Source organism: Micromys minutus (genome assembly GCF_963924665.1).
Source record: "Micromys minutus genome assembly, chromosome: 25".
Lineage (NCBI taxonomy): Eukaryota > Metazoa > Chordata > Mammalia > Rodentia > Muridae > Micromys > Micromys minutus.
Window position 1 is genome coordinate 25812770 of NC_137960.1, and position 22591 is coordinate 25835360.

General features: G+C 41.7%; 1 protein-coding gene across 6 annotated transcripts in view; it reads right to left on the minus strand.

The window, feature by feature from the left end:
• The window catches only part of LIMS1 (LIM zinc finger domain containing 1), a 93203-nt gene that overhangs the window by 21259 nt on the left and 49353 nt on the right, over window positions 1-22591 (minus strand). For 4 of the 6 annotated variants that reach the window (XM_080938363.1, XM_080938360.1, XM_080938362.1 and 1 more), the window contains exons 1-2: window positions 8059-8262; window positions 3959-4118 (exon numbers count right to left, since the gene is read on the minus strand). In XM_080938363.1, coding sequence (XP_080794489.1) covers window positions 3959-4118; window positions 8059-8240 — 342 coding nt within the window. In that variant the 5' untranslated portion in view covers window positions 8241-8262. Of the gene's footprint in view, window positions 1-3958; window positions 4119-8058; window positions 8263-22591 lie in introns of those variants that run through there. The other 2 variants (XM_080938365.1, XM_080938364.1) reach the window with 1 other exon arrangement.

Genomic DNA, 22591 nt, shown 5'->3' on the forward strand with positions numbered 1-22591 from the left:
AAACATGTTTATTTATTTATTTATCTTCCTGTTACCAGTGTTCACCTGTATCTATGTCACCACATGTTCCTGGTGCTCAACATGGTCAAGAGAGGGCATGAGATCCGCGGTACGGGAGCTAGCAGTGGGCGTTGGGAGTTCCTGCTCCTCCTCGCCTCTTGCAGGTGCTACTGAGTCTGAGCAATCGTAACCAGCCACACCATGTTAAGAGAAGTGCAGCTGCAGCAGAAATGCTTGTGTTCATGTCTGCCATGTGTTCTAGAGAGAGGCCAGTGAACTAGAGGGATACATATCCTAGTCAACTAATGGAATACATCTGCCAGTTCCACAAAGAAGTGAGTCATGTTTTGAAGTAAGTAAACATAACTTGTCTTCTCCCTGCCCCTTACATTTGAGGCAGGGTCTTATTAAGCAAGCATACCAGGCTGGCACTGAACTTGCAAATCTCCAGCCCCAGCCACCCAAATGATGGAACCACAGCTCTGTGCCACTATGTTTGTTTATCTGTAAGTCTTCATAACTGGTTCCAAGGGAAAAGAAAGAGCAAGGACTGTGGAAATGAGGGAGGAGGATGCTTTGATAAAAAATAAAAGCAATAGTAAAGGCATGGTCTGGAGAAGATACCTTCTCTGGTGTATCTTCCAACCTGCTGGGGAATGAACTTAGGGGTCCTTGAAAGTTAAACAAGAAAACACTGTATCACCAACCCACGTGCCCTGCATGGCTCATTATACTAAGATTGATACATACAGACCAAGCTTCTGGAGGAAGGCTTGTCTGTATCTTACCACTAGGCAGGTGGAGGATCAAAAGTTTAAAGTCACCCTCAGCCAAGTGGGACTATATTATCTCAAAAAAAAAAAAAAAAAAAAAAAAAAAAAAAAAAAAAATCAAATGGGCTTCTAGTACTGGAAAACCTTCCACTATTGGGCATAGCTGAATGTGCGCCTTATTCTTTGATGGGGATAGCTTTTTCTCTAACAGGTCATTTAAACAAAAGTAAAGGTCTTATTTTCCATTTGCGGCTTTATAAATCTCTGGCTGGAAAATGGACCTTAAACAGCAAACACTGTAGCTAAAATAGCTGTCTTCCTTAGGACCCAGACAACAGCCCATTAATAGCCAGAGGCTGGGATCTGTAACATCTTTTGGAATAATACTAGGGAGATATTTATAGCCCAGCAGTGAAGAGAACTAAGGAGTGAACAGGAGGACAAGTGTGAGTCATGTTTTATTCTGCTCTGCTCAAGGCTGTTTCCAAGCTTTTCCCTGTGACCAAACATAAATGGTTTTGTGACTGAGGGGACCACGTATAAAGGCAGGTGCATAGAAGGTGACCACAGCTGGCTAAGAAAGATGTGCTATTTAATACTGAAATGGCAGCCAAGGGTTGGTATCTGAGAAAAGGCATAGGAGGGACTGGAAGACTCCAGAGGGCAGATCAGGCAGAAGACAAAACAGAACTGACTTGTCCCTGAGGTCTTTCCTTAATTGTGTTCCCAGTAACATTACAAATTGCTACCTACTGTGTTGTCAAGGATGTCTTCACCTCTCAGGGCCACAAAGAAAAGAAAGGCAGGGATTAAAGGGGACTTATACAGTATGAATAACACTGTTCTCCCTTTTTTGTGTTTTGGTGTGTATAGAGATATGTTCATGTGTGCATGTATGTGTGCAATTACACATGTACATGTGTGTGATCATGTGGAGGCCAGAGATTGTTGTCTATTGTCTTCTTCAGTTGTTGTCCACCTAATTTTTGGAGATAGGAGCTCGATCAACCTTGACCACACTGATTTCAGCTAGAGCCTAGGCAGCAAGTCTCAGGAAGGTCTTCCTGTCTCTATCTCCTGAACTATGGTATTATGTGGATGTGTCACTACTCCAGGTATTTTATGTAAGTGCTGGAGATCTAAACTCAGGTCCTCATGCTTGCAGGGTAAGTGTTTTACCGACTAAGCCATCCCTCATATTTCTGTCACGAGTACGGTTACGTGCTGCTTTGGCATCCACTGTGAATAGAAGCTATATTTTCTCACACCAGAGAAAGTATCAGTCACTCTATCTCCAGCTCTAGGCTTCCCAGCTCCACAGATGATCAATCTGAATGTCTGTCGTACACCACTGTTCCCTGGCCAGCTAGATACAGCTTGAGTAGCCAGGTTGAGTCCCATACCCAGCATGCATTGTGCAGATTCTGGTGTCACAGCATGGCCATCTGAAATGTGTGCTACTTGCTTAAAGCCTACTAATGAAAACTCCACAGGAGCCATGTTTGGATGTTGATAACCAATAAAGCTTTGGCCCACGAATTCCTCTCTCTCCCTCCCCCGCCTGTACTTTCTAAATTATGTGTTCTTACTTCCATGAATAATAAAAACTTTATATTTACCTTGTATCTTCCCTAATCATCATAACGATCTTAAAATCAAACCAGTCTTATCTGGCTGAGTTAAGTTTCAGAGCCTTTTGTCAAAGTCTAAGAAGAGTTTGCCGAACTGAGTGACAGCAGTCCAACAGCAGCACTCCCTCCCACACTGTCACAGCCCCTAGGGACCTAACTTCTCTTACCAATGACAGCCATTTAGAGTCAGGAGGGCATGTGGCTCACCACCACCATCTATACACACTGGGAAGTTTTTCTATCTCTTCTCCTACAGTTGGGTTTCTGATAAGATTTTCAGAGGGAAAAAAAGAAAAAAGGAGTATCTTCCTTCTGCTGAGGGTTTGTTTCTTGAGGCGTAGTAGAAAGTCTTGAATAACATGTGTACTACTGAATAAAACTTCATTCTCTGACTATATGCTATGTATATTCCTACAGACAACTCACAATTGGAAGTTTGGATTTTTAGTGTGTATAGGGAACAAATGATGTTTTCCAGGCTGGCCTGGGAATTTCAACTAATGACTGCTACAAACTACCTTTCCTTTCTTAGGCACAGACTCAGGAAAATCTAAGTCTGGTAGGAGAAAAAACAAAACAAAACAAAAAACTCAAAGTAGAGATGGTTCAGCAGTTAAGAACACTGGCTGCTCTTCCAGAGGACCTTGGTTCATACTCAGTATCCACATGACAGCTCACAACTCTTTTTAAATCCAGTTCAGACGGATCTCAATCTCTTCTGGCCTCTAAGGGCACCAGACACGCACACGATGCATAGACATATATGCAGAGAAAACACCCATACACATAAAATGATAATCAAAAAAGAAACCAACAGACATTTTAGCTATATGAGAATTCTATTCACATATATAAAAATGCACACATTTGTAAATATGTTAAGTGGTGTGTTAGCAAAAGTAAATTGCCAAAGTGATTACTCTCATTTTCACTCATGATGTGGGGAATGAGCTTCCCTAGGCCATCCCCACAATACATGTTCCTTGTGATAAGAAAGTATTAATCTGACGGAAGTACAGTTCACATGGTAACATCAAGAACAAGTGTTTAGAAAATGACTCGACACATAGAAGGACTAAACAGAGTGGTTCCTGCAGTGTCAAGTCCTAACATGATCCTCTGTAGAAAATACATGCATGGAACTCTCCAGAATGTGACTTGGAAATCAGGAAGGAGGTGACACAGGTTCCCCTTTAGGGAGATGTGCAATGATATCCTGATAAAGTAAGATCTAGGGACCAGGTTGGGCAGACCCCATGTAGGAGCAAGCACTGGGGAAGGCCAGAGATGCTTCGGCTGCAGGCCTGGTGAAAGGATTCTGTACTCGGAGCAGAAGTACTCCAGTCTGATAGGCAGTGACAAGAAACTGTAGAGTCTGAACTGAGGTGAACTGATGGGCATGAGTGTAGGTAGTTATGCATGGGCGTCCTGTTTAGGTTGGGACCTACATGTTTCACATGCATTCCGCCACTGACCTCCCAGTACTAAATACCTGGCACTTAGTTTAATCCCCGGTAAGGAATCTGAAAGTGAAGGAGAGCTGAGTCGACCCACCTCATAAAAGAGTCCTTCTGGGAACTGCTGGAAACACTGAGCACATACAAAGCACTGTTCATGGTACAGCTCGCCATTACTGTTCACGATCTTCTCAGCAGGTGCAAAGCCCCCCTTGCAGCGCTCACACGTGGCACTGGCCAAGGCATTGGCCATGTTGCTAAAACACACAAAGGGCAAGACAGAGATTGTTAACTTGCTAACTGAAAGAGTAGACGGCATCAAGAACTGAGGCGCAAATTCTATCTGGACACAAAAACTCCTATTTCGTCTATAAAACCAGGTTTCCCAAGTTCTCTAATTCATAATGGCCCAGTCTCGTTAACCTAGGCGCTTTAGTTGCTCAAAGGGCCTCCTGCTTTGTTTCTGTCTGACTTCAACATCTCTAGTACTCTTATAAGCAGGTTAGATACTAAGAACACAAGTCTGAGCCAAGAGTCCCCCTAACTGGTGCAGGGAGGTACACCTGTAGTTCCAGCCTTTTAGGAGGTAGAGGCAGGAAGGTTGCTTGAACCCAGAAATTCAAGAACAACCTGGATCATACAGCCATAGCAAGAATGTCTCAAATAAATAAATCAATGAATAAACGTTTCCCTTAAGGAACTCAGAGTTTCAGCTGGATAGGTAGGTAACTTTAATTAAAATATTGATGAGATAGCCTGGCAGTGGTGTCATATACCTTTAGTTCTAGCACTAGGGAGCCAGAGGTAAGCAGATCTCTGAGTTCAAGGCCAGACTGGACTACAGAGTGAGTTTCAGGACAGCCAGGGCAACATGGAGAAACCCTGTCTCAAAAAACATAAACAAGATATCCAGGAGATAATGTTTTAAAAAGTGTTCTTTGGTATGGATATAGTATATCTCAATCACATGCAGCCCTGTGCCCCACTTCTACCTCCTCCAGAACTCCCCACTCCATATCACCCTATGACTTCATACCCATTCCTCCTCCCCTCCTCATAACACACCGAGTCCAATTAGTGCTGCCCATATGTGCAGGAGCACAGGGCATCAATCACTGGAGCACGGGCAACCTACAGTGGGCCATGCTGCAGAAGAACCTCCCCTAGGCACTGGCAACTGCCAAAAGCTACTCTGCTACAGGCAGGCCTCATGAGCTTCTACTCTCCATGAGAGTTCTTAAAGAACAGAATCTAAACTTCATGTAACTCAATAGCATACTATAACCTAAATTCAGATTATACCTTTGATTAGATATTGTTCAAGCAACTTCTTAAAACCACTGACAATTAGACGAGATGCCTCAATCCTATTAGACTGTATATAAAGCAAACATTTAGTACTAACAGTATAAAATATATCATTACATCACAGAATTTTATGTAATAAAGATCACATTGTAGACAGAGAAATGGGTTCAGAGGTAGACAATTAACTCAACACCACTGAACTAGCTACTCATTAATGAATGACACAGGAGTAGAATCCAGGCTCTCTGCTTAAAAGGAATTCTCTCCATCACAGATCATAGCCTTACTGCAAAGTCCTGAGAGTTAGTTCATGGTAGGAACACAATCATGTTTTACAGGTCAGGAAAATAAAACCAGGAAGTAACTAGCAGTGATTCTGACAAGTTCCCTCATGAGCAACCTCATTACACCTTAAAACACAGGAAGTGACCAATGAACAATCACTGGTGCTTCAGAAGTAGGACAGCACGGCTGAAGTAAAGAACTAGGTAAGGCTGTCACATAAATAGCCATTTTGTTTCTGAAAGCTCTAGAAATGGAGAAGGTTCCCTATGCTGAACAGTCACTGGACAAGCGTTTTTGTTTGTTTTGGTGTGCTGTTTTCAGAGGTTGATTCTATGGCAGAGTTCTACCTCTACAACAAGCAAGTCTGCTCCCTGGCATAGCTTCTGACCTTCCAAATATTTTATCAGTCTACCACCACTGCCAAGAGACAGATGGTGTGGAGAGCCTCTCACTTCACTAACACTTTAACCAGCTGCCTGGCTCCTAGCTCTTTCCAATGTTAGCGTTTCCATAGTAATAGTTAGTCTTTGCCTCACTCCAGTGGAGGACAGCTCAACACTTGTCTCTGTCCTCAAATGTTTCAAGGTAATTCTAGGTTGTAACCTTGACATAGTAACTCTATTCGGAATTTCCACATTCATCATTCCAGATCAATCAAAACTCAGTTTTAATTAGTAAGCTCAAATCTAAGATAGAAGTGTCACTGAAGAAAGGAGAAGATGGGTCAAACAGATAGCAAGGCACATAATCATGCTTGCAGCCAAGCCTGAAGATTGAGTCTGATCTCCGAACTCACATGGTAGAAGAACAAAACTGACTCTAGCAAGTTATCTTTGACCTCCACAGTGTGTGCGCCCCCATACTTTTAAAATGGGAAAAGGGGCAGCCTCACTTCTGGGTGTACCTGGCCTAAGCACTGTGTATACAGACTTCCACTTTGTCTTTTCAGAACTATTGTGAGAAGAGAGGATCCAGATGAACAGCAAGTTTTAATAAAGCTCTGGAGAGATCTGTGCATTCTTTTCTTACAGAAAGAGTGATTACATGGAGGATACTAAGCCCACATCCACTCAAGAGTTCTCAGAAGCTGTTTTGAGGATGAAATAAAAAAGTATAAACCACCCTGGAATGGCTACTAACAAGACAGAGCATCATTATAATTCTAAATTCTCTCCAATGATACCCAGAACCTCAGTAATCTTCCTGGACTCCCTAAAAGCTGGAGAACATTCTGGAATGTCTTGTTTTACTACCATTAACTCAGTGATTCTCAAGGTATGGGGTGACTGGTTCTCGGGAAGTTTTGGAGTACCCTCTCAGCCACATCTCTGTGCCAAGTGCAGAAGCAGATTGGAAGGAGGGGGTTGTATCAAACAAAATGTGCAAAAATTGAAGGCAATGGCATTTTCCTCTATATTATTAACATGTAATGTTTACTTTTAAGTGAAGAAATAAATATAATTTCTCATACAAGAAGTACTGGATTTCAATCTTTTTCTTTCTGATGGTGCTGATAAAAACGCTACTAACATTGACCTCTTTATATTCAATACAATTACAGTCCACACTTATTTATGTTTGAATATTCAAGTAGGCTTGGCAAAATGGGCAGACAGATGAATGGTTTACACATATATTCACACATATGAACTCCTTTTAGTAAGGAAGGAGGAACAGAAAACAGCAATTGCTTGCCTCCCAAATGGCCTCATGTTTCTCTTCCCTCTCACCTTGTTTGCTGGCTAGTTGGTTGTTTTTTTTAATTTCTTTGAGACAGGGTCTCATGTAGCCCAGGCTGGTCTCAGATTCCCGACCCTCCACACCTCCGAAGTGTTGGGATTGCATACTCAGCTCCTCTTGCCTGACTCTCCTGTACTTTTCACTTTTTAAAAAAATATTTGACAATATTTAACAGAGCGTATATAGAAGCTATTTTTAAGAGGTAAGTCATAAAACTGGTTATATCTAACTGCTTAATTTTTAAAAAAAATGTTTTCCCTAAAAAGTGTTATGACAAAGAAAATGTGGGAGTGGAGAGAACGAGCTGTATAGAAGCCGGCCAGGGCTGATGTTACAGCTCCCTCCCTAAGATGGCTGCACAAGAAACTACAATCAGCCTTTCCAGTTTACATCTCATCTATCACCACATGTGAAACACACTTTCTGCTCTTAAAATGCAATATGTAAAGTTCTGTTATCAAATACCTTGAGTCTATTAACTGTCTCAAATATTGATTATGAAACAAATCTCCAACAAAGTGGTTATCAATTAAACTTTTAGTTTCATACTTGAGAACTTTCAGAGTATATTTCTCCTGACAACACAAGTGCCAACTTCTCTTATGGACAACACAATGAAAATGCACTGTTATTAGAACGATGAGAGCTGTCCATTCTTCCCAGGAAGGTGGCACTTTCCTTGGCATCCATTATGTCCTCTGGTGGAAGTTTATAAGATAAGGCAATCTGAGAACCACCCGAGCCCTCCGTACATCCTGGAAAAGCCCCACTCAATTAAAACACACTAGCCGGATTAAGTGGCAGGGAATGCAGAACTGAAGACCTGACACTGAAAGCCTGCGTCCTGGGAGGGGAGACACTCACAATTTTGCGTAAAAATCACAGAATTCCTTGTAGACTTTTACGTCACTGTGCCTGCGCTGCAGGTTTGACACAGCCCTCTCGTCTTCATTCCCATTAGCTTCGACGACACTGGTAAGGGCTGTCTGGGGGATTTCTTCATTCTCTGGGATGGTGCACGGGCGTGCCCGTCCTGGGAAGGCCATTGTAAAAGCTTGAGAGTTCAGAGCCCTGCGATGCCGAGCAGGATACAGAGAAGAGAAACAATATCCAGGCCTCCTGTTTCCCAGCCAGGGTCACTCCCACTGTTCCCACATGCGTCACCCAGCTGCCAGGGTCACTCCTGACTTTTCATGTTAAGAGCTCAGCGGCACAGCAGTCTGGATCTATTATGACTTCTAGAAGCTCTCAAAACCATTTCAGATGGCAGTGACAATTTGTGTCTGAGTGAGTCTCCATTTGGGTGTGCACAGAATTTCCTGAAAAGCTTGACAAGCTCCAGTGAGGCCCTGTGAGGCCCCGAAATGAAGCTCTTTTATTATCTTTACTCTTGGTACAAGAAACGACACAGTAAAAGCTTCAGTGAATGGATTCAGTGTAAACCAGAAAGAACCAGAGTTTAACTGTAACTCTTCGATTTAATCCCAGCTAATCCTCTAACAAGAGAGTCACCTTTCTTCACGGTATTCCTGCTAAATATCGCTCAAACTACCTTTTGTAATTGTGTTTGTCATGTTGATATAGTAGTGTAGCATGAGGCAGCACAAGGGTTCAGGGTCCTTCTGTGGTTCCACACGCTTGTTCAGTAAGCCATCCTACACAAAGCAAGCACCTCAGGGAACTTGTGAGCAGGCACAGTGCTGGGCACTGCAGGTCATCCTGATAACAGAGAGCCCTAAGGCCTTGAGAGACAACTCTGTATAGGTGAGACCTGAGTAAGAGTGATGGTGACACAGAGTTGGCACGTGTCTATCATCATATCGCCATATTCTCTATGAAGCAAAGCTTTGTACAAGTAAGAAAACCAAGGCCACAGAGAGACTAAATAAAAAGTGACAGGGCCAAGCTGTAACTTCCATAAGAGAAAATGGCCGAACAAAATCACTGGGAAATAAAACAGGAACTAAAAATCAGTATTTGGCAGGTACAAAATGGGCCCAGAAACAGGAAATGAGATCAAATCTCCCTACTTTGAATTTAGAACCAACAATCCAAGACTACAGCCCTAGACCTGCTGAGACTCCAAGCTGATGGATGACAGAAGAGAAAGCACTGGAGACAGCTTCCCTGTGCAAATGTCGCCCTTTCTGTTCATCCATACACTCGGTTTTGCTTTCTTCTCCTAAGGGCAAAGTAAAACAGAGGAAGGACAGGATCAGACGATCAGTTTCTGGCTAACAGAATATATGCCACTTCTTCAGTTTCCTCTATGAAGAAGGGAAATAGAGTAGTGAGTTGGGAGTCTGACAGTCTGATAGCTAGTGCCATCAAGTGTGTAGCTACTGTGGCCATCAACCAAGCAGGACAGTGATCTCTGCCCATAGAAACAACCTTACTGCACTCCTAAGTAGTCTGATTTTTACCTGTATAGGGAACTGTATTTGTGGAACTCTATCATATGTGGTGGCTGAAGGTTGGCTTTGTTTAAGTCAGTATCATGCCACTGAGACCTGTCCAGGTTGCTATACACATATATGTAGTTTGATCTTGTGTTGCTGCATAATATTTAGCAGTATTAATGTGTATGTGGTCAAATCATTTACCCACTGCAGATTTAAGTATGTCATAGTTTTAGGCTACTTCGAATAAAAACTGTTTAGAGGTGTCTGTGTGAATGTAGATTTATCCTTCTCTTTAAGAAATGCTAAAGAGAATTGCTGTTGAGCTATATTCCAAGCATACTTTAACTTTAAAGAACTGCTAGGAGTGGTGGTGCATGCCAGTAATACCAACACTTGAGAGGCTGAGAGGAGGAGGCAGATGGATTTAGAATGTAAACCCACCAAGGACTCCACAGCAATAAAGGCCAGCCTGAGTTATACATTAAGAGTCTGTCCAATATCCACTTATCAGTGAGTACATACCACGTTAGCCCAAAAGCTCAGAATACTTATGATACAACCCACAAACCATATGGAGCTTAAGAAGAAAGAAGACCAAAGTGTGGATGCTTCAGTCCTACATAAAAGGGGGAACAAAAAAAAAATCACAGGAGGTAGAGGGAGGAAGGAACCTGGGAGGGAGAGAAGAGGGAGAGGGAAAAAGTAGGGAAAGGATCAGGTGTGGGAAGATCTGGGGGCGATGTACAGGGTCAGGAGAATGAACAGAAATATTTAGCAGTGGGTGATGGGGAACTGGAGTTAGCCATTAGAATGTCCCAGACGCCAGGGAAGCCAGAAGCTCTCAGGACCCAATAAGGATAACTTTAGCTGAAATGCCCAACAAAGGGGGGGATAGAACCTGTAGAGATCTAAAGAGGATTGCAACCCCACATGAAGAATCATATCAACTAATCTGACCACCCAGAGCGCCCAGAGACTAAACCCCCAAATAAAGAGTACACATGGGGGGAAACCGTGGCTCCAGATACATATGTGGCAGAGGATGACCTTATCTGGCATCAATAGGAGGGGGAGGCCTTGGTCCTGTGGAGGCTTGATGCCCCAACACAGTGGGATGCTAGAATGGTGAGGCAGAAGTGGGTGGGTGGGGGACCATACTCTTAGAGGCAAAAGGGAGGTGAGGGAGGGTGGATGGGATTCGGAGGATCTGTGGAGGGGTAATCGAGAAGGGGATATCACTTGAAATATAAACAAATTAAATGATTAATAAGAGAAAAAAATCTGTTTAATAAAAACAAAGACCAACTTTTATTTGAAAGGGCTTGGGGTGTAGCTCAGTGGTACCACTTGCCTACCACTAGGAAGGGTTCAATGTCTTCCATTGAAAAACAAAAAACAAAAATCCTCCACTCAGTGACCTTATATCACAAGTTCAAAACCTCCCTCAGAATGTATCTCTCTTACGTATCAAAAACAAACTTGTAAAGAAATTTGATGACCACACATGGCTGCACCAAGAACCTAAAAGGCCCCCTTCTGACTGTCCAGCCAATAAACAACCTCTCATTCCTCTCCTGTAAATTCTTCTACCAGCCTGCAGAGAGGTAGAGCTAACATACTGCAGCCCATGTAACAAACATGTCCTTGCAAAAACTTCATGCGTGTGATAGAACAGGTTTTTAGACATGTTACATAGTTATTATTCAGGATCATGTGTTACTTACCTTGGATTTTTTTTTTTTTTTTTTTTTTTTTGGTCTTTTTGTTATTTGTCTTTATCTTTTTCCCAGAGCTGAGGACTGAACCCAGGCAAGCACTGTCTACCACTGAGCTAAATCCCCAACCCTATCATGTGTCACACTCACAGAAAGTGGTGAGAAGGTCCTCTATTGGCAGCTGAGACCAGACTAAAGGGTGATGTTTGGTACTAAGCACTAAGACCTCCATTCTTTTTTTTTTTTTTTTTTCTCTCTTACAACTTTATTTTTTAAAAAGAGGGATGCATATACAGATTTTTAAAGGCATTTTGGCATAACACTATATGAATATTTTTTGTCAGTACTTAATTCTTTCAGAGGTTTGACAGCATGCATTGAAGTCCCACCATTCTTAAGTTTATTTCACTTTGTTTTTGGAGACAGAGTTTCATAACCATCTCAAACTCACTATGTGGATGCTGGCCCTGACTCCAATCTTACTGCTTTACATCCTAAAAGCTGCAATTATAGGCATGTACAACTATGTGCAGTTTAAACAGAACATTCTGTTAGATGTGTGTGTGTGTGTGTGTGTGTGTGTTGGGGGGGAGACAACAAAGTCTCACATTGTAACCCAGGCTTGCCTCAAACTGGTGGTTCTTCTGCCTCAGCCCAGGAAAGCTGGGATTATAGAGATGTGCTAAAACACTATGGGGAATGTGGGAAAAATTCAAAAATTTCTCTACTAGCTATTTAGAACAAATCGATTTATCGTTGCTAACCAAAGTTTCCAACTGAAGTATAGCATATGTAACATAACGAGCCCTTCCTCTGCTTCCTCTGTATCTTGGTTTCCAAGGACCCCCTCTTTTCATTACCCAAGCCTTCTCCTTGCTTAGCCACTGGTAACCACTTTGAGATAAACAGCTTACAAACATAAGTGGAAACATGTAGGACTTTTAAAACTTAGTTTATTTCATTTAAACAATGACTTCTAGTGTTGAAATGACAGTTTCTTCGTCGTGATTGGTACACAATATTTTACTCTGTGTGTGTGTGTTTGTGTGCACATGTGCATAGGCTTGTGTATACAATATGATATTCCTTGATACTGGAATCTACAAAATAAGAACCATTTTGCTATACCAAAGCCAGGTAATGCCAGTATAGATGGCTTAAATGCTTATGTAGCTTCCAAGCCCAGTTTAGTTTTGGTAATGGCTCCTTGGCTCTTACATTACATGCAGGAAAGTAGCCTTTAATTCCACAACTGCCTGGTAATAATTGATGTAATCAGCCCTTTTATATTATATGCTGGAAGAATAACACAGATATGTGTGTGTGTGTGTGTGTGTGTGTGTATGTGTGTGTGTGTGTATTGGAGACAAAGTGCAGGGATTAAAGGTGTCCTCCAACACTACCCAGCTGGTATTTTTTTTAAGTTTTTATTTATATTATGTGTCTGGGTGTTTTGTCTGCAAATATGTTGATGTGCCACTGAAGGACAGAAGAAGGTGTCAGATCCTCTGGGGTGAAGTTACAGTTGTGAGTCATCATGTGAGTGCTATGTTGAGCCTGGATTGTCTGGAAGAATAGCCGGGGCTCCATGAGCCATGTTTCTAAGCCCAGAAGGTATCCCGATAGGAACTGAACTTATTGGTTCTATAGACATTATAAAAATTCATGATCATATACATGTCTTTTTAATTTGGGAACCTCTTAGTTTCTTTTATCAGTGTTTGATGATTTTCTTCTTCTTTTTTTTAAGACTTATTTATTTATTTTATATATTTGAGTACATTGTAGCTGTCTTCAGACACACCAGAAGAGGACATCAGATCCCATTACACATGGTTGTGAGCCACCATGTGGTTGCTGGGAATTGAACTCAGGACCTCTGGAAGAACAGTCAATGCTCTTAACGACTGAGCCATCTCTCCAGTCACCTTGTGTTGGTGATTTTCAAAGAGATTATTTCTTTTCATGGGTTTGTGGCAGCTAATTTTTTCCCCAGATCTTTCTCTCTCTATCCCTCCCTATTTTATTTCCTCTACTGTATACTGCTTTCTTGTCTCCCTTTCCCTGAAGTTTTGTTATCAATATATAAAAAAGTTACTAATGAGCAGGTAAATGGCTTATTAGGAACTTGATGGCAAGCTTGGTAACCTGAATTTTCTTTCCAGACTCTAGACAGTGGGAATAGGAAAGCTGTCTTCTGATGTCCACATGTGTATGTGGCCTCTGCTTCATTTCCTGTCTCCAGGTTCCTGCCTTAACTTCCTCCCCTGACATCCAAGCTGACCCTTTCCTCCCCAAATTGCTTCTGGGTTATAGTGCTTAATTGCAACAGTAAACACAAACCAAGCTAAGACAGTGGGTGTGCCTAATGTTTCACTGAGACCAAGCTTCACACGAGTGTGCTCCGGTACAACATGACAACAGCTGCAAAGCTGACTTCAGCAGTCTGCTGACTCCATGACTACAGCCCAAATGGCCAAAGATCCAAGCAGCTATCTAGAGATGCCACACAAAGCATCACAGCTGCTCCTAGGAGCTTAAATACTTAAAATTTGAAGACATTCATAAGCAGAGGTGCCAAAAGCAGCTTTTGGATGGAGGCAGTGCTGAGATTGAATCTAGTCGATTAAGCCAGGATCTTGCTACAAAGCCTAGGTTGGCGTACGTAGTTCAGGCTGGACTCAACCTCATGTCATGCCTCTGGCCACCAACCAGAGGTGGTTTAACTGGCGAGCTCCACATGACTGTGTGTGGAATGCTGTCCTCTGAGCATGACCTGACCAGTGATCTCTTGCACTGTCAGCACCCAGGATTACTTCATAAAGATCTGAAAAAGACTGAGCCTTTAACTTTCTGCCATGGAAGGGAAAGAAGCTCATGAGGTCTTGCCCCTCTCCAACAAGACTTATAAGCAGGTCAGACATGGTGATGCACACCTTTAATCCTAGCACAGAGGCAGAGGATCTCTGAGAGTTCAAAGCCAACCTGGTATACATGTATAGAGTTCCTGGACAGCCAAGGCTGTGAGACACTGTCTCAAAACACACACACACAGGGCGGGGTGGAGATCGAGAGAAATTAAGATTGGGAGGGACAGGGGTGGGGGAGGTTACGGACAGGGTAAACTGGCCATCGAGACCAAGAGATCAACAAGCTCTGGGCTTAAGTGAGAGACGCTATCTTACAGAATAATAGAGGATGATGCCTACTATTAACATGTACCTCTACATACATGTTCAGACATGAACACTTATATACCCATGTGCACACACACGTGATCATGCATAAAAGAAAACAAAGCCAAGGATGACAATTCCTGAGGTTTGCCATTGGCTTCCACATACCTGTGCACACATGTCTACCATCCTACCATAAACATGCAAACACACCAATACAAATGCAAAAGAAGAATTGGATTTGTGGTAAAAGTTTAGCTCTTACATGTCATTATTCATCCACTGACCCATCCATCCATCCTACTGTGTATTAGGTAGTATAGTACAGAAAGAGATGATTTCAAATGATAGACTTGGATAAACTGTATTCAAGGACCAGGCCATTTTCTAAGGGGCTTGAACAACCACAGACTTTGCTCTCCTCTGAGCAGGATGGCACAGGCAGAGGTGTCGGAATAGGGAAGTGCTCTGGAACCATCCCACCCCACAGTGAGTGATGACTGGAGAGCTAGAAACCACTTATTTATTCTAAATCCATCACTAAACTAAGGACATAGCAACTACTACCACTAGGATGAAACCTCCTCAACTGCTACAAAAGACTCTGGTGCCATATGGGGGTATTCAAATCACTAACATGGCCTAGTTAAATTACGACTTGGCAAAACAAACTACTTTCCTGTAATCCTCTACTTGGCTTAGGTGGAAATGTCCTCGATTTTCCTGGGTCTCCTGAAAACAGCACAGGTGAGAGAGCGGATGGATATCGATAGTTCCTGCCCGTCTCCAGCTTGTAGGACAAATGGAATGTTTTCTTTCAGACAATAAGGAAGTAGGCAAAGGTCACGCAGAAATGGATGGATTTTCAGTTAATATGCCTTCTGCCTTGTCTTTAAAACTGCTTAATTGTTTAAGGCAAACAATTCACCACATGAGGAAGAGTGAAAAAGTAGTTAACACATGCTTTCTTAACCCAGCTGAAACTGAACAGCAGTGCGCACATTTGAGTCTGTACTAGTGTTGTTTACTATGGTTATTAAAAGAACCTCACTGTATCACTTCTTTTGCTTGTTTTGTTGAGACAGGGTTTCTCCCTGTTGGGATGTAGGCTGGCCTCCAACTCAGACTCGACTGCCTCTGCCTCCTGGGTGTTAGGACTAAAGGTGGGCACTAATGCTACCACAAACTTTATTGTATGTTAACTCTAACCCAGAGAGAAAGTTAAAAAAATCATTTTAAAAACATAAAAATATGAAATGTCTGGATTAAAGTACCAGTTGCCAACCCTGCACCATCAATGCCCCACGCCAGGACGCCTGGTATAATGCTATTTACACATAACTGTTCCTAAGAATTGTCCACTGAAATAAAACACATAAAATAAAGAAAGTAGCTTTGATGTCATAGTTATATAATACCATGTAGCAGGCCGTATGATATAAAGAGAGATATTTGAAAGAAAATGAATGTGATGATATCCAACCACAGGCTGGAAACTTGTCAGCAAGTAGACTAGTAGATGCAAACTCTGTCCTATAATCAATAATTCAAATACAGTAAATATGCCACTACCAGGTACAGCAAAAACTCCTTCTCTGGTGTCTGCACAATAGAGGCCACTCAGAAACCACTGGCACATGCAGCACAGGAAGGGTCAGTGACAAAGCCATGTGTGCCAGCTCCATAATATCAGAAATGCTCTGCCCCAAACTGGCCTAAGTAATGCCAATCAACACTGCAGCCACCCAATCTTAACCAGTTTAACAAGTAATGATAGCTTACTTTGGGGTCCATTTCTCACGAAGCACTTCTAAGTGATTCACATAACAAAATCTTATCTGTAAAAGATATGAGTGTGTAAGAGACACCCTAGCTAGGGCAAGTAGAGAGAGACAGAAACGAATTAAGCTCATCCTCTTTTTCTATGGCCTCTGACATTAACATTCTGAAAATTATGTCAAGACAAAGTAACAAAACCCACCTTCTGCAAAAACAACAGACCCAAACAGCTGCCTTTTCTCTATGGTGACAAATCCTTACCATACAGGTTACCTTCTGTAAACAGGAGATGAGAGTAGATCTGGGAAGCTACCAAATGTATAGAAAAAGTCATAACCATTAGTGGCAGAACACTGAGAAATGTCAGGAACAACTGGTAGGCTGGGGCAGGATAAATAGCCTGCACATTTCATTTTGTAAACTGGATTTACACTTCCCTGTCACCTAATAATGCTTTATATACTCTAGAGAAAATGAGTAACTGTCAAAGAATCACTATTATTCTCCTTGGCTAGAGACTCGAAATCCCATTCAATGAGCTTGACTTTAGAGAGACTGGACACTGTGATCTGTACGCTGGATCTTGTAGTTTCTGTCTACAGGTGGATGACTCTGAGCGCCCGCTCTGGATTCCATCAAGCTTCTGCTAAGGGCCAGAGAGCCAACACTGATGGTACCAGCCCTGCTGACACCCACAAAGGCAAGGTCGTGCTTAAAAGACAGCTCCCTTATTACAATCACTGCAGTGAACTCCTGAGGCCCCACACAAATTTGGAGTATTTGATCAATTTAAACAATTCTTTATATTTCCCTCAGAGGTTAGGAGGCTTTGCTGTAATTTTAAAAAATTTTCCTCCTAGAAACTAGACCTCTAGAGATTCCTTTATTGCCCATAACATTTTTAATTCCTATCATGATGAATTAATGTATTACCACCTCTAAACATCATTTTAGAAAGATACAAAGCCACATCTGAGAAAGCTCCAAATATAGAAGAACGGTATTTTTAGCTGTGTTGACCTAAGAGATGCCCAAGTTACCAGGGAAACCTCTTGGCACATGCAGGAGCTCTTTATATGGCTATGGTGCCCAGCAGCAGCCTGTCAGGCTCTAAGGTACATTCTTAATTTAGTTCTGACTCAGCAGAGCTTTCTCACTCAACACAACTGCCAGCTACACTGTGACAGGAAGTTAGTGGGAGTTTTTATTCTTGACTAAACTTAACTTGAGCCCCATTTCACTGATAAGAAAAAAGAGAACCATGAAAATTTTAGTATAGATGAACAGAAGTAAAACACTTCATTCAAGTCAAACGTCTTTCCTGTTCATATCCATATATTTCTCATTTTTAGTTACTTTCTTGATACAGAATGTACATCTACCAGAATCAGAGAAACTGGAAAAAGAAAAAAAAAACCTTTTTGCTAAAGTCAAATGGTTCCTTCCTTTCATGAACTTTAAACTTTGTGATGAACAGAGAAAGGCAAATAATTATTTTAGCTGCCACAACTCAGATTTTTATCATAAATATGACAAAAGAAAGAACATAACAAGACTCTAGGAATCTGATGTTGACAGATGGTGTAAATGTACTGACAGCTAGTTCACAGCCTGGGCTGCAGCCTCTTTAAGATTTTTCAAATACCCATTGTTCTGGCCTCTGAAATCAGCCCACATGGTTATGAGGGCCTTTGTTCAATTCTCTCCTCCTTTCCCCTGGCAACTAACTCACTTCCTCCTGGGAACTGAACTATTGCTCAACATTGGCTTCCACAATCTTAGCTTTTAAAAGCAGCACACAAGTTGTGTCAGTAGAGGGCACTGGAGAGAAGTCTCAAGGTTTGGTTCCCTGGACCTGCAGAGAACAGTCCCAGATAACCAGACTCTTACAGAATGTATGGCTGCCCCACTGTCTAGCTCCTGCAGGGAGTCTCAGCCAACAGCATTTGCAATAGTGTGCTGGGCTCCCATGGTACCCACTCATCAGCAGGATCCATTCTTGCAGTTCTACAGGACAGAAGTAGGAAGTGGGTGTGTGTTGGTGGCTTCCCTTTAGAGACCTAGGCCCTTTGGTGTAGCATCCTATTCTATTGCTAAGATCTGGCCTGGAGAGACGTGATGAGAAACGGTTTTCTATCAAAGGTAGCTAACCCGAGAAGAGCCCTCCCTTCTAGATGAGTAGATCAGAGTTCAGTCTCCAGCACCCACATCAAGATCCAGGGAATCCAACCCCCTTTTCTTGCTTCTATGGGCACTGCACTCAAGGCTATACATTCACACAGGAATACACACATGTATAAAAATAAAACTAAGTTATTCTTCTTAGATATTAAACCTTAAAAAAGCATGTACTTTGATTGAACTAAGACCAACAGAGGAAGCCTGTGGTCAGGATCCTACAGTTGAAGAGTTCTCAGACTTCTGGGGTCTTTACCCAACATGAGGAACTTGTCTCACTTTAGAAATTTAAAACAGCCATATTTGCTGCTGAAAACTAGGAAGAGATGGGAGGAGTGTATAGTAAAGTACAGTCCAATGAAAGAGTCCAAGAGAGTTCTCAGAAGGACATATGAGAAAAAGGACAGCTGAGGAACTTGAGGTCTTCGTTGAGTCCTCTTTGCTTCTGCAGATGAGGAAGCACCATGGGCAGAATGTAATCAGGACTCGGTGTATGGAAAACCAACCCCAAGCGCAATATGCAAAAGGCAATACAACAATGGTCTGTAGATATTTCTGCTATGAAACAAACTTTTATGAGATGAAATATCACACCTGATTCTCTCTCTTTTTTTAAAGATTTGTTTATTTATTTAATGTATGTGAGTACACTGTACACTGTCGCTGTCTTCAGACACACCAGAAGAGGGCATCAGATCCCATTACAGATAGCTGTGAGCCACCATGTGGTTGCTGGGATTTGAACTCAGGACCTCTGGAAGAGCATTCAGTGCTCTTAACCACTGAGCCATCTCTCCAGCCCCCCTTATTCTCTTTTCCCTCTCCCACAGTCATAAAATGGGCAGGCTGAGTGAACCTGAGTTGTAACAGCAGAATCGAGCCTTGACATCAGACCTTTTTGCTCTTACAAACAATTCAGCAGGAGACAGAAGAGTGACTCAAGTGTCCTAAGAACTCTGTTCAGCATGCTTCCTTCTGCCCATTCTGGTTTAAGTCCTTAGGACATTTCTTCTTCCTTCTATTCACAGAACCGGTCCTCTGCTGCCACAGCAGTGGTGACAGCTAGCACCCAATTCACCCAGTTCCCACCTCAACCACAGACCTGTTAGAGTGGTGTGCAAGAGAGAACCTAGTGGGTTGGAATACTATGAATACTTCCAGCTCAGGCAGATTACTATGGTTTCAGCTATTTTGTAACTGAGCTATCAACACATACAGTACAGGTACCATGTGAGCTACATTTGTGTGCACAGTTAACATTTAATTACTTAAAGAGCAAAAAGAAGCTGAGCATGGAAGCTCACACCTGTAATCCCACTACTTAGGAGACAGAAATTGTCAGAAGGATCACTGTAGGTTCAAGGCCAGCCTCATCGACATAGTCAGTTCTAGGAAGACATGGCTAAATAGCAAGTGCAAGAATTGGTCTTAAAAAGGGGGGGGGGGGAGTTAAATTCAAGCTTTTTATACAGAATTGCTACCAGAGATTTTAGTTCAAAACAGCAAATGCACTTAAATGGTCTGTTGCCTACCTGGTCCTTTTACTTTACCCTTGAATCAAGCATTAGTAAAAACAACCTATTTCACAGCAATTGAATTTAATAAAAACTAACTCAGCACAATGTCCAATGACTATTATAGGAAAACAGACACAGATGTATTAACTAGGGGTTCTATTGCTGTGATAAAGCACCAAGACCAAAAGCAACTTGGGGATGAGGGGGTTTCTTCCTGTTTAGAATTCTCAAGTCATATTCTATCACTGAGGGAAATGTGGAGGAATCTAAAGGTAGGAACATGGAAGCAGAAGCTGAGGCAGAGGCCATGGAGGAATGCGGCTTACTCCTCAGGGCTTACTCATTTTGCTTTCTTATACACCCAGGACTGCCTGCCCAGGGTAGCACCATCCACCATGAGCTGGGACCTCCCATACCAGTCATGAATCAAAAAAATGCCCCCTCCCACTGCCTATACACAACCTGATGGGGGTATTTTCTCAACTGAGGGTCCCTAGAATAGTTTAGCCTGTATCAGGGTGACAATAAAACCAACCAGGACAGAAGACACATTTTTAAAGAGGTGAGGGCCTTGCAACAAGCCAAATGATGAACCGCTGAGAATGATTCAAATAAACAATTAAAATGGCAAGGGCAGAATAGAAGTGAACAGGCTGCCCCATCAACAATGACAGGCATATTTTGGCTGGACCACAAGTCAGCGCGTTTTGGCTGCAGCTGCAGCTCAGTAGCAAAGGAGGCCCTGGAATTGGTCCCTAGCACTACAAAAGAAAAGTTAAAGCAAATAAGCTGGGTGAGGTGGGGGGGTGTAACTGTAATCCTAGCACTAAGGAGGGTGGCTGAGACAAGAACAAGGATCTGAGGCAACTCAAGTCATTAATAATCCAAGAGCTAAGATGATTAATTATTATTAATTAAAAATAAATTATTAATAATTTTATTAATATTTATAAAAATTATTAAAATTTTATTATTAATAAAAAAGATTTTTAATTATTATTAAAAAGCCTTATGGCAATTTTTGGTATTCACAGATCATTATGTTTAATCTATAGCCAACAAGAAATCTGTTTCCATGTTACGTTCTGTCCTACATGTATTTCATGCTTATGGTAACTAGTGGGATTTCTATGCAAGCTATCAAACCTCTAAAAGAATTAAGTACTGACAAAATTATTCATATAATGTTATGCCAAAATGCCTTTAAAAATCTGTAAATGTATCCCTCTTTTTAAAAATAAAGTGGTAAGGAATTAAAAAAAAAAAAAAAAAAAGAATCTGAGGCAAACCTAAAGAATGAGTTCAAGACCAGTCAGGGCTACACAGTAAGATCCTGTCTCAAAACACAGAAAAAAAAAATCAAGAAATGAAACTGTGCAAATAAACACAGTGAGAAACCAAAACAAACAAGTAAATAATTTTACCCCATCTAAGGCAGTAGTCCTTCTATGGATGGCCAATACTAATCTAGAATATTAGAGCAAATGACCACAGGATTTTTTCAGAGATAACCTAGCTATAAATGTTTTCTAAAATATAGAAAATCATTCTATTAAATAAAACAATCCAGAAAGATATGTATCACATTTTTCTCCCATATGTGGGAGAGTCCAGATTTACACACACACACACACATACACGCACATGCACACACCTGTAAAATGCAACAATAAAACTATTTTTCATATTTTAATTTAAACTTAAAAAAAACCTTTAAACTCTAAACTTAATTTAAAATTTCTTAATAGGCAGACTTAGAGTTAAGATGTTGGGGGAAAAGGGGGAAAGAAAAACATGGAAAAATAATTCAAAAGGGTAAAGCTCCAATTTTACATTGCTGTCATGATTACACATTTAATTCCCATGTGATAGGAATGGAGTGGGAGTCTCCTGGGATACTTGGTGACTCCAAGCACAAACATATTCAGAAGCAGCCTTGTTACCCCTCGTGTTGCAATATCCCTGCTCTCTCATCCAGAAACCGATATGCCACTAGCCTCGTAGGCACAGATTACCCCCAGGCACAACACACATAAGCACAGACTTACACACCGCTCATACAGACAGACCTTGACAGGCCACACTACCTTCCTTGGTACTTGGTATGCTCAACTGAATTTAGGCAGCATGAACCATTAGTCATAAATCATATTGTGGTTCTAGAGTTGTATCTACATTCATTTTATACTTTAAAAAGATTTATTTATTATATATAAGTACACTATAGCTATCTTCAGACACACCAGAAGAGGGCATCGGATCTCATTACAGATGGTTGTGAGACACCATGTGGTTGCAGGGATTTGAACTCAGAACTCCTGGAAGGGTAGAGCCACCTTTCCAGTCCCCTATTTCATACTTTCTAAGCATGGAGCAGAAAAAAGAAATCAGGAAGCTTTATTCCAGCTCCTTCACCATTACTAACTGGATAAAGAAGGGTTTGTTAGAACACACAGGCCTACACTCATTCTCCAACATTCCTGCCCAGATGCAGAGCTGAGAACTCAGGACAGATGAAATGGCCTGCAAGACCTAATACAATTATCTGAACCTAAGAGTAATGTCCACACTTTGGAACTACTGGGCATCTGCTAATCAGAAACTAATAATTCTGCTTATATACCCTCACC